Source organism: Rosa rugosa, chromosome 1, assembly GCF_958449725.1.
Source record: "Rosa rugosa chromosome 1, drRosRugo1.1, whole genome shotgun sequence".
Classification (NCBI taxonomy): domain Eukaryota; kingdom Viridiplantae; phylum Streptophyta; class Magnoliopsida; order Rosales; family Rosaceae; genus Rosa; species Rosa rugosa.
In genome coordinates this window covers 46,274,253-46,292,184 of record NC_084820.1, presented here as the reverse complement: position 1 = coordinate 46,292,184, position 17,932 = coordinate 46,274,253, and the positions used below count along the sequence as shown (strand labels likewise).

Here is a 17,932-nt window from a genome sequence, read left to right as displayed (position 1 = left end):
ACTGATAGACTGAATAAAGAATGCATTTTTTTTTTCCGGGGTAATGCCCATCCAAATATTGCTTGGACACAGACTTGTTTTCCTAAATCTAAGGGAGGTTTAGGAATTCGACCTCCTGAAGACTTTAATAAAGCAGCCTTAGCTAAATTAGGATGGAAGATTTTTGTTGGCGTGAGTCATGTCATGTAATTAGGATTGTGAATATTATGTATTATTAGGATTATTCTGTTGTTATTAGTTTCCTAATAGGACTCGATGTATCTTGTATATATACTCCGTTCTTGGAGAAGGTAAAAATCATATCAGAAAATCCCAAATCTCTTATTCCTTTGTTCTTCTTGACTTGGTATCAAAGCGGGTCCCTCTCCAATTGCGTCTCCAATTGTCATGGGCCCTAATTTGGGTCCCTTATATTGCCATCGGAATATTCCGATTGGATTGTTACCAAGTGTCCAATGTGGGCCTTGGATTGTTATATTGACCAAGTATCCAATATGAGACTTGTGTCCCAATTTCAATGTGGGAATTGGATTGTTAATTAATTTCAAGTACAGACCTAGAGCTAGGTTGCACGTGAGGGGGCGTGTTGGAGAGGAAAGATCCCACATTGGAAAAGTGACAAATAAAATATAACTTATAAGTGGGTGAATCACACCCAATTGTACCGAGGCCTTTTGTAATTAAAACCCAACACCTAATATGTGGTTAAGTTGGGACAGTATCGGTACAATAGTGGGCCACGGGCCACACTTGTTGCTGTTTAACATGGTATCAGAGCCGAGATCCATTCGGACTCGGTTTGTTCTTTCCGCTGCGAATATAGGGTTCTTTTGATTCGGTCCTTTTTTATTTGGTTGAATTGGTTCTTTTGGTCGATTGATTCTCTTGCCTTGGTTCTTTTTGTCGAATTGATTCTTTTGCTTCTGCAAGTCGTGAATTGGTTCTTTTGCTTCTACAAGTTGATTTCATCTTTTGTCCATCAGTTCATCCTTTTTTGTTCTTGTGTCCGTCCATATCCTTCCTGGTTCTTTGGTATTCTTTTTGTTACAATTTGTAGGGTCTGAAAAAAAAAAAAAAAAAAAAAAAAAAAAAAAAAAAGAAAGAAAGAAAAAAAAAAGATGGTGGATTTGACTCTTACCGACGGGAATACTGGAGGATCTCAGAATGAAGGGGTGAACTCTGTGGCCCGTGAGGTTGTGATTGTTCAGAATGTGACAGATAATTCAAGTTTTGGTGTAAAGCTTGGTGGCACCAACTCTGGTTGGAGAGGAGGCAATAATACTAGAGGACGTGGTGGTGGTCAAAGAGGCAAAGCGGCAGTCCAATTGGTGCCAGAACCTGACTTCTACGGCATTGCAGGGCAAGATCCCTCACAGGGTCATGTTTCATTGACTAAGGAAACTCGAGGTAAAATTGGTGTTGCTTTACATGTTTCTGACTTTATTGGTAGTGATACATGGATAATTGATTCTGGTGCGTCTGACCATATGACCTATGATAAGTCATTCTTTATGTCTATGTCATCCCCTTCTATATCCTATGTTTCTAATGCGAATGGTGCGTCTTTTCCAGTCTTAGGTATTGGGTCTGTTCAGATTACACCATCCATTGTATTGCATAATGTGCTTTACGTACCCTCATTGTCTCATCATCTTTTGTCTGTATCCCAGTTGGGGTCACAAAATAAATGCTCTGTAACCTTTTATCCAATGTATGTTATTTTTCAAAATCTGTGCACCAGGGTGATCATGGGTAAGGGAGACCTGAGGGGGAGGCTGTTTCACTTGGATTGCATGTACGCAGAGCCAACACAAGCACTGGAACAGCCTTTGGCCCTGACATTGAATTCTGACAGATTGAGTGAGCTATGGTTGTGGCATAGGCGGCGTTTGGGTCATCCATCTTTTGGAGTTATGAAGAAGTCCATGCCTTCATTGTTTCTGGGAGTTAGTGAGTCAAACTTGCATTGTGAAACTTGTGCTTTGGCTAAGAGTCATAGGTCTAGTTATCCTTCGAGTTTTCATTCTAGTACTATGCCTTTTGAGTTAATTCATTCAGATGTATGGGGTCCTTCTAAACATTCTACCCTTTCTGAAATGCGATATTTTGTGTTATTCATTGATGACTTTACTCGATTATCTTGGGTGGTTTTACTTAAGTCCAAAGATTCTGTTTTCTCTGCTTTTACAGCATTCCATAAGCTTGTTCGTACTCAATATGATGCTCATGTTAAGGTCTTTCGTTCCGATAATGGGGGTGAGTTTGTCAATCATTCTTTTCATGAATATTTCCAACACCATGGCATAATACATCAAACTGCATGCCCACAAACACCTGAGCAAAATGGGGTGTCTGAACGGAAAAATTGTCATCTTCTGGACATGGCTCGGTCTCTTCTACTTAGTGCTAACATGCCTAAGTATCTTTGGGGAGAGGCTGTATTGTGTGCTTCTCATCTAATCAATCGTCTTCCGTCTGTCCCTCTTCAAGGTCGTGTCCCACTTGAGGTTCTGTCTAACTATGTTTCTATTCCATCTTCTAATACTCTTCCTGCTCGTGTCTTTGGTTGTATTGCTTATGTTCATCTATATAAGAATCAGAGGTCAAAGTTGGATGCTAGAGCCCTTAAGTGTGTGTTTGTGGGGTATGGTTCTCATCAGAAAGGTTACAAATGTTATCATCCTCAATCCAAGAAGTTTTATGTCACCATGGATGCTACGTTCAGTGAAGATGCATGTTATTTTTTGTCTCCTGTGACTCCTCATCAGGGGGAGAAGTCTTGTTATTATGAAGATTTGTTTCGTGGGCAAGATGGGAGACTGGCATCCGAGTTCTCAAGGTTGGAGTGTTTGGGAACGGAACTTGACAAAGAGGACAGCAGCCCACCGAACGGAGAAGAGAATCTGGGTAGTCAGCTACTGACCAGTCTACCGGATCAATCTGATCGGTTAGCCGGAGAGGAAGTTTCCGATTCTGTTTCCGATGAAATTCCTGATGTCGCCAATGCCGTTTTGAACAGTTCTTCTGTCTCTCCCTCTCCTTCAGTGGTCTCACCTACTCAGTCGTCACTCGAGGTATGTTCTAATCCTTCTTTATCTAATACTCCTTCTGTGTCAGCTACTGTTCCATCTTCTGTGTCAGATATTGTTCCCACTAAAACTCTGCCTAGTCCTTCTGTGTTAGATAGTGTTCCTTCTTCTGTGTCAGATATTGTTCCCACCAAAACTCTGCCTAGTCGTTCCACCCGTGGTCAACCCCCGAAGCACTATGAACCTACTCTAAGTGCAAAAGCTAAATACCCCGTTGCTAATTATGTGTCGACCCATAGGCTGTCTAAACCGTATGTAGCCTTTGTGAATCAATTATCTTCTGTGTCTCTCCCTAGTAAAGTGCAGGATGCAATGAAGGATGAGAAGTGGATGCAAGCAATGACAGTTGAAATGGATGCTCTTGAGAAGAATTGTACGTGGGAGCTAGTATCATTACCACCCGGGAATAAGACAGTTGGTTGTCGGTGGGTGTATACCGTGAAACACAATTCAGATGGATCGGTGGACAGGTACAAGGCAAGACTAGTGGCTAAAGGCTATACTCAGAAGTATGGAGTGGATTATGATGAGACATTTGCACCAGTGGCGAAAATTAACACAATTCGAGTACTTCTTTCGTTAGCTGCTAATCTTGATTGGCCTTTACAACAGTTTGATGTTAAGAATGCATTCTTGCATGGTGATCTGCATGAAGAGGTTTATATGGATTTGCCTCCTGGATATGGTACTTCTACTGGAGAGTAGGTGGTGTGCAGATTGAAAAAATCTCTTTATGGTTTGAAGCAGTCTCCCAGAGCTTGGTTTGGCAGGTTCACCAAGTTCATGAAGAAAATTGGGTATCGACAGAGCAATTCAGATCACACCTTGTTCCTTAAACATCGGTGTGGTAAAGTGACTGCCTTGATTATTTATGTTGATGACATGGTTGTGACAGGTGATGACTTTGAGGAGATTCAAAGGTTACAAGGTCAGTTGTCTTTAGAATTTGAGATGAAAGATTTGGGTAATTTGAAATATTTCTTGGGAATTGAAGTTGCTCGTGGGAAGGATTGTATTGTGTTGAGTCAGAGGAAGTATGTTCTCGACTTGCTGGCAGAAACAGGTATGCTTGACTGTCAACCTGTTGATACTCCTATTGAGCAGAACCATAGGTTAGCAGAGTATTTGGATCAAGTGCCTACGAATAAAGCAAGATACCAGAGGTTAGTTGGCCGGTTGATTTATTTATCCCACACTAGACCAGATCTAGCCTATGCAGTTAGTGTGGTGAGTCAGTTTATGCATAATCCCAGTAAGACTCATATGGATGCTGTATTTCGTATTTTGCGGTATTTAAAGTCTGCTCCAGGGAAGGGATTACTCTTTTCAAAACACAGTCACTTGGATGTTTCTGGGTACACAGACGCGGAATGGGCAGGTAATATTACAGACCGCAGGTCTACTTCGGGCTACTTCACGTTTGTGGGTGGTAATTTGGTTACTTGGAAGAGCAATAAACAGAAGGTGGTGGCTCGTTCTAGTGCAGAAGCGGAGTATAGAGGAATGACCCAAGGACTGTGTGAGATGTTGTGGTTGAGAAATTTGTTGAGGGATTTGGGGTTCAGACAGAAAAAGGCTATGCCGCTTTATTGTGATAATAAGGTTGCAATTGAAATTGCTCACAATCCTGTTCAGCATGATCGCACGAAGCATGTGGAGGTAGATCGACACTTCATTAAAGAGAAGCTGGATGGACAGGTCATTATGTTTCCCTTTGTTCCTACTGAAGAACAGTTGGCGGATATTCTTACAAAGGCTCTCTCGAGTAAAGCCTTCCGTGACTCACTTGACAAGTTGGGCATCCGTGATCTATATGCACCAACTTGAGGGGGAGTGTTGGCGTGAGTCATGCCATGTAATTAGGATTGTGAATATTATGTATTATTAGGATTATTCTGTTGTTATTAGTTTCCTAATAGGACTCGATGTATCTTGTATATATACTCCGTTCTTGCAGAAGGTAAAAATCATATCAGAAAATCCCAAATCTCTTATTCCTTTGTTCTTCTTGACTATTTTGACCCAACCTGATAACTGGAGGGTTCAATTAGTAACAAAAAAATATCTGAAATATAGTCACTTCTTGACTGCTCTGAAGAAGGCTTCACATTATATGGCTTGGAAAGGCATTCTAGATGCTAGAGACCTTTATGAAGGAATGAGATGGACAATTTGTGATGGTAAGTCCATTTTGTTTTGGTCTTTTAACTGGGTTTTGTCTTTTCCTTTATTTTTACTGATTCCAGAACAACAAAGACATAATTTGGACTAGACACCTACAGTCTCTCATTTTATACAAAATATGACTTGGAATAGAGAAGCTCTCCAAACTATACTTCCTGAGGACATTGTTGAAAAGATAGTAGCTATTCCTTTATCTATTTATCCTACTAATAATGAGTTTATTTAGGGTCCTTCAGGCTCAGGTAATTAGTTTACAATCAAGACTCAAGAGTGCCTCTTGGCTTCAATCTTAACATGCTCCTGCTCACTCTAATTCATCTCTGTTAAATAAGATATGGAAATTAAATGTGTCTCCGAAGGTCAAAATTTTTGCATCTTAATCAAAAATCGATTGAGAACAAGAGATAAGATTTCCAACTTCAATCCTAATATTTCTCCCTTATGACCTTTATGTTCTAATGAATCTGATGCTTCAGGACCTTTCTGTTCTAATGCTTCAGAATCCACTGATCATCTTTTTATGCAGTGTCATTTTGCTAGCCAAGTTTGGTCTGCTTCTCAATTACCTAATCCCCTTCAATGGAATAATTCTTTTAGTTCTTAGCTTAATCATTTTAGTTTATCAGATCAGAACTCTGATGCTTTTGCTTGAACTCTTTTAATTGCTTGGTCTATTTGGCATTCCAGAAATAAGCTACTCTTTTAGCAAGTAGTTCTTTCCCCTAATAAAGCTTAATTTGGGTATGAGTGAAATCTTTTAATCCTCTTTTTTTCTTTTCTTTTTTCTTTTTAAAAAAGAAAGCTTAATTTGGGGCTGTTATGATGGGAGCTAATTACTATCAAGCTAGCCCTAGCTTGAGGCATCCTAAACTTTCAAAATATCTGCACATAAAATGGCAGCCTTCTAACTTTGACCAAGATAAATTAAACTTGGAGAAGCCACTGAAGTGTTTGTTATCCGAAATTCAGATGGAAATCCTTTAATAGCAACTAATAAAAGACTAGGTCATTTGAGTGTTCTAGTAGCAGAAGCCACAGCTCTTAGAGAAGGCTTGCACACTGCTCTTTTACACTAGTACCTGAATGGAGATTCGAAGATGTTAATTGACTGTATCTAGGAAAAAATTGAAGTTCTGATTCAGGATATTAAACAGCTTGCTCAATAGTTTCATTCCATCTTCTTCAAGACATATCTATAAAGAAGCCAACTTCGTTGATGACCTATTGCTTCCTTGGCTCATTAGTCCCAAAATCCTTGATTTTTTTTGTCTTCCCCCTGCTGTGCCCCTAGCGTTCTATCTGGATCAACTGGAAGGGGAGTTAGTCGTAACTTTTTTGTGCTTTAGGTTTTGTTGTTTTTGTTTCTGTCATACCAAAAAAAAAAAAAAAGAAGAAGAAGAAGAAGACTTGGGACCTAAATATGAGACTAATGGTTGGAATTGCCGTTATGATAAACCAAAACCGGTGATTTTAGGTAGCCAAAGAAAAGGAGAAAATAGACCAGGTCATTTGAATTCTTGTAATTGAGAAATTTTATTGATAACTTCCGGTCTGGCCCTACTATAATGAACATTTTATTGATATACTTTCTAAATAGTAAATACCATTACAAACCAGAGAGCCCCAAATAAGCTGAAAACCAGACCTCTGAAATCTGGATTTCCATGTCTTTCTACATGCTTGAAGTGGATGATGCTGAAGCACCATGACAGAGATTAAATCCAAACCAAACATCACTGGGAATATAAGCGTTATAATAGAATGTAACAGCTTTTGTATTATGACCATAGATTGTCACTGTGTCTACTAACCACCCATCATATCCACTCCTATAGAGATACACATAACAAATCTGGTACGTGCATGGCCCGGAAATCTGAAATGTGTCAGTGGAGCAACTCTCGAATGCCCTCGAACGTGGATTGTCTATTCTAGGTGCATACACCTGATAATTCAAGAAAATACTGATAAATGAGTTGCTTATTCTGCAGAAACAATAAGAATCTCATTTTGTGGTTGTAATTGTTGCACTTGTGTTCTATGAAATCGAATGTCTAGTACGTTATGTTGTTAGACTATTCGTTCCGACCATATATTCAAACAAAATTATCATGAATAATTTTCAGAACACCTATACAATTCACTTTTGTACAACAAGATGACATTTCCCAAAATCAATAAGAATATATAGGACAGTGAAATACCTGATAGCCATAAGCATCACCAAATGCAATACTGATCTGATCTCGAGTATATCGGGGTGAAGAACAGCTGGTCGTTATGGAAACCGAGAAAGAACAACTTCCTACATTCTATACTCGAAACGAACATATGAATTAGTTTCTTTAGATGGTATAATAATTACTAATTACAATCAATGCTGCAGAAGAAAACAATGGAGAAATTAGAAGTATTCTAATCTGTTCTTCTGTCATATTCATACATCAGTTGGCAACTTCAAAGTACATAGAACTTGTGACGAACCTTTCACATCAACACAAACTCACAACCTTATCACTTATCAGCAGAAGAAAATATAGTACCTGGGTGATTTGTATCCCAAATCAAGAATCTGATATTCCCTATGATTATCTATTTCCAAGCAAACTACTTTCAAAAGCAGAGGCCAAGAATATTTTTTTGTTCTCGTCCCCCACATGATAACAATCTTTAGCTGAAAGGAATCAAAAATTTCTAGGCATGCATGAACATGAATTAGATTCTATTCGTCTTCTTTAATCTTAAGGAATTTCAGAAAATTTCCAAGTCAGCAAGTATTCATGGATATAAGTCATCACAGCTCACACAGTACATTCTCTCTGCCCAGAATTAAGCACTAAGAAAAATTCCATACCTGGGTATTGTTGACCTTGAAAGATCTGAGAGCTTTGGGCTGTGGAATGATTGATCTTGCTTGTATGGTGCTGAAGATGAAGGCAAAATGGAGCAAGAAAGTCACAGCGGCCTTCATTGTTGTTGTCCTAACCTTTCTTACTCAATATTAAATATTTAGTCTGAAATCTGAGAGGAAAATCCCTATATACTACTCACAAGACTCTCAGGGATCAAGGGTAGATTAGACCAAACAAAACAAATTCCGACTTGTTTTGGTATCTGATTATGAGATTAGGTGGACCATTACCTCTTTGTCATGTTGCCAACAAATTATCATTAACTATGAAAACTCAATTCACTAAAATTCAAAGAAGGAAGGAACCAAAAGATGATAAGAGTAATGCGTACTATTATTACTGTCACATTCTGCATGAGTACACCATGTATAACGTGTGTACCTGCAAACATTTCCACCTTTTTTCACTTGCTGGTCTTCTTGGCACTTGGCACTTGGCACCTTAAGACTTAAGCATTAAGCATATACTTTGATTCAGAAGTTGAGTAGAAAATGGCAATTTGCCATCATTTTTTGACAGAATACAATAGGTTAGAAACAGCCATTCCACCATTAAAAATGAGGTGCGAGGCAAAAAATGAGTCGCATTGAAATCAAGCAGGAAAGTGACAGGAGGAATCTGCAAATGTAGATAGGAAACTAACTCTGCTGTTATTAACTTAACTGAAGGTTGCTTCATAAAGATTATAACTTTCATTGAAAATTCAACCGGACTTGAAAGTTGAAACAAGTACAAAGAGACATTATGATGTCTTCAACTTCATAAGCAAAAAGAATTAGAGGCACCAAGCTTCTGCAGAACTACATCTTAGGCGATAGAAGGAAAACCTCCAAAAGCATTGAGAGCATGTCAGTTCAGAACTCCAACCATTTTTTAAAGTATTCACAGGTGGTTGGGGAAATAATGCCATCTGGGGTACATTGATTAATACGCGGACAGACTCCGCATGGAATGGAAGCCATGGACGCTAAGTTTGGCTCCCCTCTTCTATTGCAGCACTTATAACAATCTTTCCCAGCTCTCACCACCTTCAGGATCTCATTGTCCAAAACCAAAGCATCCAGAATCTGCTTCAATTCCTGGTCGGATAAGTTAACAGTTAGAAAATTCTTCATTCTAACTGCGTGAGAAATTTCCTCCAAGGTAGCAATCTCCTGATGATCATCAGGAATGACCTTCACCAACTCTCTTTTTACAACCTTTATAAACTCGGTATCAAACTGTCCATTATCATACCAAGCACCACCAGTTATCTCCTTCGAGGGCTCAAACTCTGTAGCCATGTAATGTTTCCTCGTCTTGTTTTCAAAATTTTTAACCTCTTTTATCAGTTGTTTGGCTTGAAGTGTTTTGATGGCCTTGGTAAATAAATTGTTCTGGAGTCCTGTTTCTCGCCTCAAGTCTTGTACAGACATGCCCATATCTGTCTTGCTGCGGATGGCATCATAGAGTTTGCTTTCATGCTCTGTCAAAGATCCAGATTGCGAATCCAAGCGCTTCCGTTTAAGGGCTGAAGGCCCTTGTGATCTGCTCATTCCTATCGAGAGGAACAGAAACAACAAGGACTTTATTTACAATGATTCAAATAATTGAATGTTGAAAATAAATACAAGTAATATGTCTCCTAAGAATATAAACAATAGTTGAATATAACATTAACCAAAAGTAGAATGGAAGCATAAATGCTTGCATGAATGACAATTTCATCATCTATTATTATGAGAATAAAGTCACCTTTTGCCATGAAAAAGTAGCATTGGCATCACCTGTTACAAGTGCAACTGCACAAGAGGCAACACCTGATTTTTTAATAAAGACTATATATGTGTTTTGATTGAATGGAAATGTTCCAACTGTATTATACGATGCAAGTTAAAACTTGCTTTAACTTGCAGGTAATCCCCAGAGAAATACAAAATATCAGAAAAAAGTATGATGCGTCCTTCAACTTCACATTTCTAACTCTAGCTCCTGATTCTCTTAAAACAGAACCAAAACCAAAAAGTGTTCATCAAAATAAATCCGAACTAAAGCTCAACCTCTACCAAAACTCACAGTCTTCTTTAAATATCCCAACTCTGAAAATTTCAATGGTGAAATAGAAGACCATGAGATCAGAAATCTCACATCTTCCTCAAAGTTGCAGTACCCAAAACTTCTAGGCTGATTCTCTTCTAAAACATAAACTCTCACAAAATCGAGTATAAAAAAATATAGGACTTATAGATACTATTGAAAGGCATCATAACAAAAAGTAATCAAACTAAAAATCAGCAAATCCAGTAAATTCACATGATATCAAACACCCAACATAATCCTTTATCAATACCAAACTCTCAGTTTTCAAAATAATATCAGTGAGGAAATTGATATAATGAAAAGAAAATATCAAAGCAGAGAAGTCACTTATATAGTTATATCAATCCTAAGCAGAACTAAAACAGGAACAACCAAGAAAACGGTAAAGCTCTATAATTTGAGACTGAAAATTTAGAAATTTATCTGGGGTTGTGAAGTGAATTGCTTACTCACAAAGTCAGAAATTGCTTACTCATACTAGTCAGAAAATAACATGTGTGATAGAGATGAAAAACAAACAGGAATGAAACCACCCAAATCCAAATTTCATAAAGCATTAATACGAAACCTTGCAATGACAAGACCAATTTCAGAATGAACATTATGAAAACAGTATAAAATCAAGAAAAGCATAATTTCAAGAAAAACACAATTTCAGATATAGAAGTTACTCACTGTAGCAAGACAACCAAAGATGCTAAGCAACCTGAAATCTGAAATCAGAACTACCCAAATGGCCAATTGCTAACAAAACCTCCTTAAGCAACAAAACGAACTTTGCTGTACACTTTCTCCCCTTGCCTTCCCAATAACTCCATGTGTTGTGGTCCTTGAGAGACACAATCTCTCTCTCTCCCCCTCTCTCCCTCTCCCCCTCCCTCTCCCTCACTCTCTCTGTTTCCTTCTGTTTTAGGTATATTCACATTCACATTAGCAGAAAGAAAAAGCACTGAAGCAGAAACCCTAACTCTCTCTCTCTCTCCCTCCCTCCCTCTCTCTGTTTCCTTCTGTTTTAGGTATATTCACATTCACATTAGCAGAAAAACAAAACACTGAAGCAGAAACCCTAACTCACTCCCTCCCTAAACCCTAACTCACTCTCTGTTTCCTTCTGTTTTAGGTACATGCACATTCACATTAGCAGAAAGAAAAAGCACTGAAGCAGAAACCCTAACAAAGAAGGGACTAGGGACTAGGCAGGTCCTACTGACCCTTCAACAAAGCACCCAATGTAATTAGCAAAGAGACAAGCTTTCCCTTATTCCCTAATTCAATTAAACTTGACAAACACCCAAAGAACAACGCAAAAAGTTGCAAGGTCCCAGCTTTACCTTCCCCTAATTCAAAATAGCAAAGCAAGCTGAAAACTTTTGGGAACCAAAAGAGTGGCACCAAAATTCAATAGCGAAATTCATCAACAAGTTTAGGTCATTGTTGTTATCGAAATGCATTGGAAATCAGGAAAACCCATGAAAGCAAGCACCAAACCCAGACGCAAATGTGAACAAAAATCCAGGTATCATCATAATCAAAGAGATGAGTTTAAAGCGTGAAATTATTGGAGGGACTGAAATTGAATAGAAAGAGAGTGAGAATCTTACTTAAAACGTCTCTGCGTGCTTTGAAGATGTGTGTGTTTGGGGGGGGGGGGGGGGCGAAGAGCAAGACGGATAGTCTGAGAGAGGGTTTAGGCCGGTAAGGATAAGAAGAAGTCTTTAAACTTAAAAGAAATTAAAAAAAAAAAAAAAAACTGCAAAACGATTGTCGTCTCTCTCTCTCTCTCTGTGTTTCCTTCCTTCTCTTTCTTTTTCTTTTATTGTTCTTTTCCTTCCTTTTCAGTCGCCAAAACTCATCCCTTGTTATCTCTTAACAAAAAATAAACATAAATAATAGTAACAATAAAAACCAACATATATCTAATATATATATAATATAAATATATCTAATATATATATAATACATATATACAGGACCGATCAAGGGCGGACGTCCGCACTGTCGCTAAAGTGCGGACGTCCACGCAGCAGCCAGCTTCCAGGCGGCGACGGTGGCGCGGGGCTTGCAGGAGGGAGGCCGGAGGCGTCCCGGACCGTTCTGGGCACCGTTCGAGGTCGGAGGAGGTCGGGCTTGCCGGTTTCTGGGCAGCCACCTCACCTGCAACTGCAGGTTCTGTGCAGCACCCAAAACCCGTCGCCGGCGACTCCACCCGACCGCAGACCCCTCCGCAAGACCCCTGGCCTCCCTCCGGCGAGCCGCGCCGCGCCGTCGCCGCTCGATCGAGGCCGGAGCAGTGACGTCAGCACTTTTTCTGGGTTGCGGACGTCCGCTCTCGAACGGCTCCGTACATACATATAGATATATTTATATTTCAGAATTTTAACTAGAGAAAATCATCACAAACAGTAAAAATAAAAACAAAACGGTTTTAAACAGTTTAGCTCAAACACCTAATCCAAGAAAACTTCAGACTTGGGTGCCAAGAAAACTTCAGACTTGGGTGCGGGATATCACATTCTTAATTCTCCCCTCCTAAAAAAAAATTTGTACTGAAACTTTACAAAACCACCACAAGTTAACAAACAACCTTAATACTAAACAAAAAAAGTGTTATCCAGACGAATCAGATGATAATCATAACTTAATTAGAATCCTATACATTTCTAACAAAAATACCAATATCTTATCTAAGAGGATGGAAAAATAACTGATTGAATCCACATCAACTTATCAGCAAGAGTAAACCAACACAGCACAAACATCTGAATAAGAAGGAGAGTGGCTCACTACTAGAAATCTATAGATACTTGATAGACATGAGTGAAAGCTAATGTCTTGCATGGTAATGTCTACTGTGACCACTTCAAACATTGGGCATAAACTGATGTTATTGAGGCACACTGACACCGAACTTCAAGTGTTGATGTCAAGGTCACGCTATAAACCATAACTACCTAAAACTTCTCACTGTCTAAAGCCCTAAAATGATTTCTAATATCTCTTTCCAATGTTTATGGTGAGGAATATTATCGGTTTTCTGTGAAGATTCATGTCGAATACTTGAATTCACTCACACTTCCGTTCTTTGTAATTCTTTCTTCTCAATACTTGTATAAGTTTTCCATCAAGGTAGATACATGTATATTTCCACTTCCCAATACAGAACATTACATCAGCACTGATCTAATTTTACTAACTGGGATTTTAGAACTGATTTCTGTCTAAGACAACCAGTTTTTATGTTTCTGTTTTTTTTTTTTTCCTCTAATAACAGGAATGTGACATGGGTTGCACTTCAGTTTAAACTCCAGAACCAACGTGACCATGTCTATCTCTGTTAAGATTCTAATGTTCAAGCTGAAACAAATTGTAATCAAAGTCGTAGAACAACCCAAAACCAAACAAAATTTAAACCAAAAGGCAACAAGAACCATAAAACGAAAAGAAGAGGAGAGAAATTACCTTTGTTGTTGGTGTCTGGGTTTCAGATGGGATTTCTCAATCCGCAGCGAACCAAGAGAAGAAAACGGGCGACGTAGAGAGAGAGAACTGCTTTCGCTTGGCAAATACACTGGGGTTTTGTGTTAGCTTGGGAAATTCTGGGGGTTTTTTGTAATTGGTTGATTGGGCCAAACCCAATACTATGCTTCATATGGACAGCGGAGTCGAATTTAGCAGAGATCTTTTTTTTTTTTTTTTTTTTTTTTCAGATATTAAAAAAAAAAAAAAAAAGTTGACTGCTATCTTTTATTAAATTGTTGGCTTAAATAAAAATAACTTTTATTCCAGCAGTGTTAGTTAAATTAAAAAAAATTAGAACGTGAGAGTGTTTAACTTTTTAGAGGGGTAAATTATCTCAAAATTGATTAAATTTTTAATGTGTTGGAGAATGCCTTATAATAAGCAATTCTCTCTCTACATCGCCAGTTTTCTTTTCTTTTCTTGGTTAGCCTTATAATAGCTAGTCCGTGGCAATTCAAACTTTCTTGGTTATCAACCAAACTTCATATAGCCAAGAGAGGATCCAATACAATTTGCAAATGCAACTGCTAAAGAGCGGGATTGATTTTCAATTCAGAATATTAAGATACACTCTGGCAGTGAAAAGAAGAAGAAAAAAGTTGCAGAAATGTGATGATTGATTTTGGCCAATTATTCACAGGAAAAAGAAAAGGTCACTAATTATATGATGTAGCATCAAGTGCGATCGATCCTTGTACTATTTTCAGGGTCATCACATTCTATTTGATCGATAAGTGCGCTTAATGATAATGTTGTGTAATGACCTCTGATCAACTTGTAGCAAATTCTGCATAGAGGACATATGGTGATAATCATCCACAAGAACTGCCTTGTTTCTGCTATATTAACTCACTCAATTCATTGTTTCAGGCATACAGTATAAGAGATTGACATGGCATCATGTTCAAAATATAGAAATCAGGCATTTACTACATCGTTGCTGTCTCCTCCTCTCTCAATCAAAATCCAAGAAAATCTCTCCATTAAAGGTCTGGAAACATTAAGCCTTCACAAAACCTGAAAAACATACTGCAGAGGAATCAGCATTCTCCTATGATACATTCTGCTCCCTCAGACCACATGATTCTATTCTGTCCTCCAATCGCTGGTTACAGCCAGAAGCATCCGATCAAAATTCAGTAGGAGGCCTTAGCCTTATCATTCTCTTGATTCTATCCTTTTCCGTATTCTCCAGATATCCCTTGACAATAGGAAAACAAATGTCAAAAACAACAGTAACAAAGATAACTAAACCTCAAGACTAGAAAAGCAAGATATAAGAAACTTAAACCCCAACAATGTAAACCAAGATGTTAAGCAGCAATGTAGAACTTTGGTGGTGGTGTGACAAGAAGTCCATAGACGTGAAGAAACAAGGGATATAAATTATAGCTTCCAGAATGAGAATTTCCTTATTTCCATTCTGATTAAAGCTCCTGTTTGACATTTAGTCAGCAAGAGGCATACAATCCACCTCCATCTACCACAATTTTTTTAGTTACTGTGGACAACAACTACCAAGGTGGTCTAGGTCTGACCTACTCTAGGCAACATCTACCACATAGTTACTGTTGGGGAGAATTGCTCTATGATGACAACCAGCAAAAGCATGCCTATTAAATGTTTTGCAGCATGAATAATAAAAAGGAACCTAAACTTCCATTAACCTCTTGTTAATGGTTAAATGACTTGAAAAATTATTCATGACCTCACCTTCCAAACAATTTCATCCAGACACAAGCAAATTCTTCCATACTTGTCCAGGAAAAGGCGCTCAGTGGGAGGCTTCCCGCATACGTCCTTCACAGCGGATGTTATAACGAAGATCACCTCTGACACTAGGAAGAAACCATCCAGGATTAACATGACAGAACAAATAAAATCAAGCACAGAACCTCTTTATACAAAGTAATTGCTACAGTATGGCCAATTACAGATAGCACCACAACAGAGTAGTGTTTACTCTGAGTGAGCATCAGCTTTCCCTTAAAAGAAAAAAGAAAAAACAAAGGAAAGGAAAGAGAGAGAGAGAAATTGCTGCCTTTAGCCAATTGTGAGCTAGACTATTACATGAAGAGACAGCACTCATTTTCCATTTATTTCTTCTAAGCAATGACATGAAACTACATATCTATGATGGAAAAATTTATGCCAATAGTTGCAACTAAATTAACTAAACTGCTCATGAAAAGGCATTGAAGGGAAGTGAAAATTGCTAGTTCAGCACTTAATCTCAAACAAGGATAAAACGCAAAATTAACTTTCACTTGAACAGATTCATTATGTAACTAACATCATAAACTGGAATTGAGTGATCAATACTTACAGGCTAGTTCATCATATTCGTCCTTCCCCACAACGTAGATGCTGACATCCCCAAGCACAGTGTAAACAATGTAAACTGACCTGGGAATCAAATAATTGCAGGTTGAATAATGTAATATGATACCACACTCTAAGTCTTCATTTACTTATTTAAAATCAAAAAATTTCTATTGGAAAAGGTTACAACTTCAAGAAGATTTTAATGCGAAAGGGGAATCCTTTACAAAGAAAGTTCGAATCTGCAGTAAATATGCTTTATTATACTCCAGACCCTCATTCATAGGGACCTTGTGGCATACAAACAAAATGACTCCAGCTAGATAGATCCATTTTAATAAGAGCTGAATTTAGGGTCCAGCTCAGTTCTGAAAATACTACTATAGGAAGCAGCCCTAAAGACATATCATGACACTACAAAGTAACTACGACAATCTAACATAGAAATAGATCTGCATGACACAAATTGAGACAAGTATACATACTTGTGGCAGGCAACAAGGAGTTCTTCATTCTTCACACCTTTAAGATTATCAGCTCCTAGTTTGACTAAGAAAGATCGCCAATGCAGCCGCTCCTCAGCAGGAACTCCATTGAAACTGCAATAAGGCACAAAAACCTTGAGCCAAAAGCTTTAAAAAGTAGCAAATCAAGTGCAAACACCATAGCAATCAACTCCAAAGTGCTCCAGCATTGGCCCTTTTAACATATGCCAGAGCGATTGCATACACATAACGCATTAAGGCACGAAGATGATGTCTTCTATGGTTGAAATTACTAATCTTCTCGGCATGCCTGTACAGGGTCCGTTGCACATTGTTGACTAAGTTTTACACTTCTTAATCTAACAAGATCATGCATCATAGAAAGTCTAACCCTTTATGCTTGTAGTGATTCCCACAGAAACCCATTTCAAAAATAAACAACAGACTTCGCAAAACAAAGTCCACCCTATTCACATTCAACAAAAACACAAAGAAAATGAAAACTAAGTAACCCAAAACTCATTTCAGATCCAAGCTAAAAAAATATCCAAGAAAAATGAACCAAATCATACAAGGGTATACAAAGATCAACAAATTACAGCTGCAAACAGAATCAAAATCATCAAGTACATCAATTCAAACCAAGAAAAGAATTGTGGAGATCTGCACTTACCGTTCAACTAGGATGTTCCCTTCTGAGTTGGCGAATAACACTGCGAGTATCATAGCTAGCTTCCTCGCAGAATTGGGCAGTAAACAGAGAGACAATCAGAATGGAACACCAATACTCGTTTCAAGAAGAAATGGTCTCTCGTCTATATCTGTCGCAGATGTTTGAGTTCTTCGGTTGCCCTTTGATCTATGACTTTTTAGAATTGGGCTTTCTTATCTTTGCAGCCCAGAGAAGATGGGTAATGCCAAACCCAGCCCTAACTCTTTGAGTCATACTTTTTAAGCCCAATACAGCCCGTAGCCCCAACACCGCTCCTTAAAACCTGGGAGTTCACTTATTCAAAACGATTCTACAAACAATGATAAACATCTGAAATACCTAACTCTGATTTACAAAAGCCTAGGCATTCATTTGTGGTGCAATTGTAAACATCAGAATCAAGTAATTTTTTTTTTTTTTTTTTTTAAGAAGTAGAAGTTGATTTTATTGATAATAAAACTTTAGTTTACACCTACTGACTGACCTGTTAGAGCAAGTTCACTGGTGCGTTTTTTAGCTGATCTCCAACTCACCAAAGTGACTTAAGAAATCCACCTTCCACCGGTAAAAAGAAGCCCCATATCATGTTAGGCCAGGTCAGTTTGTAGGTCAGGAAACTGACCCAGAGAC

The 17,932-nt window shown here is 38.3% G+C and overlaps 3 protein-coding genes across 4 annotated transcripts; all 3 read right to left on the bottom strand.

Annotated features, from left to right (window-relative positions):
- Nucleotides 1–6,781: 6,781 nt before the first annotated feature.
- LOC133725119 (embryo-specific protein ATS3B-like) lies at nucleotides 6,782–8,359 on the bottom strand. Its single transcript, XM_062152244.1, has 3 exons — nucleotides 8,128–8,359; nucleotides 7,478–7,585; nucleotides 6,782–7,218 (listed from the first exon to the last, which is right to left on the bottom strand). The coding sequence occupies exons 1-3, from the start codon at nucleotides 8,242–8,244 to the stop codon at nucleotides 6,946–6,948; spliced, it is 498 nt and encodes a 165-aa protein (XP_062008228.1). The 5' UTR covers nucleotides 8,245–8,359; the 3' UTR covers nucleotides 6,782–6,945.
- Nucleotides 8,360–8,837: 478 nt separating this feature from the next.
- LOC133725118 (uncharacterized) lies at nucleotides 8,838–13,854 on the bottom strand. Of its 2 annotated transcripts, none has more exons than XM_062152243.1 (2): nucleotides 13,724–13,854; nucleotides 8,838–9,722 (listed from the first exon to the last, which is right to left on the bottom strand). In XM_062152243.1, exon 2 carries the CDS (start codon nucleotides 9,718–9,720, stop codon nucleotides 9,040–9,042), a length of 681 nt encoding a protein of 226 aa, XP_062008227.1. In that variant the 5' UTR covers nucleotides 9,721–9,722; nucleotides 13,724–13,854; the 3' UTR covers nucleotides 8,838–9,039. The 2 variants fall into 2 exon arrangements, with proteins under 2 accessions (XP_062008227.1, XP_062008226.1); XM_062152242.1 differs by lacking the exon at nucleotides 13,724–13,854 and adding an exon at nucleotides 9,920–11,063.
- Nucleotides 13,855–14,592: 738 nt separating this feature from the next.
- Nucleotides 14,593–17,436, bottom strand: LOC133738821 (uncharacterized). Its single transcript, XM_062166477.1, has 5 exons — nucleotides 17,264–17,436; nucleotides 16,591–16,704; nucleotides 16,110–16,189; nucleotides 15,497–15,621; nucleotides 14,593–14,984 (listed from the first exon to the last, which is right to left on the bottom strand). Exons 1-5 carry the CDS (start codon nucleotides 17,314–17,316, stop codon nucleotides 14,913–14,915), a joined length of 444 nt encoding a protein of 147 aa, XP_062022461.1. The 5' UTR covers nucleotides 17,317–17,436; the 3' UTR covers nucleotides 14,593–14,912.
- Nucleotides 17,437–17,932: the final 496 nt, after the last annotated feature.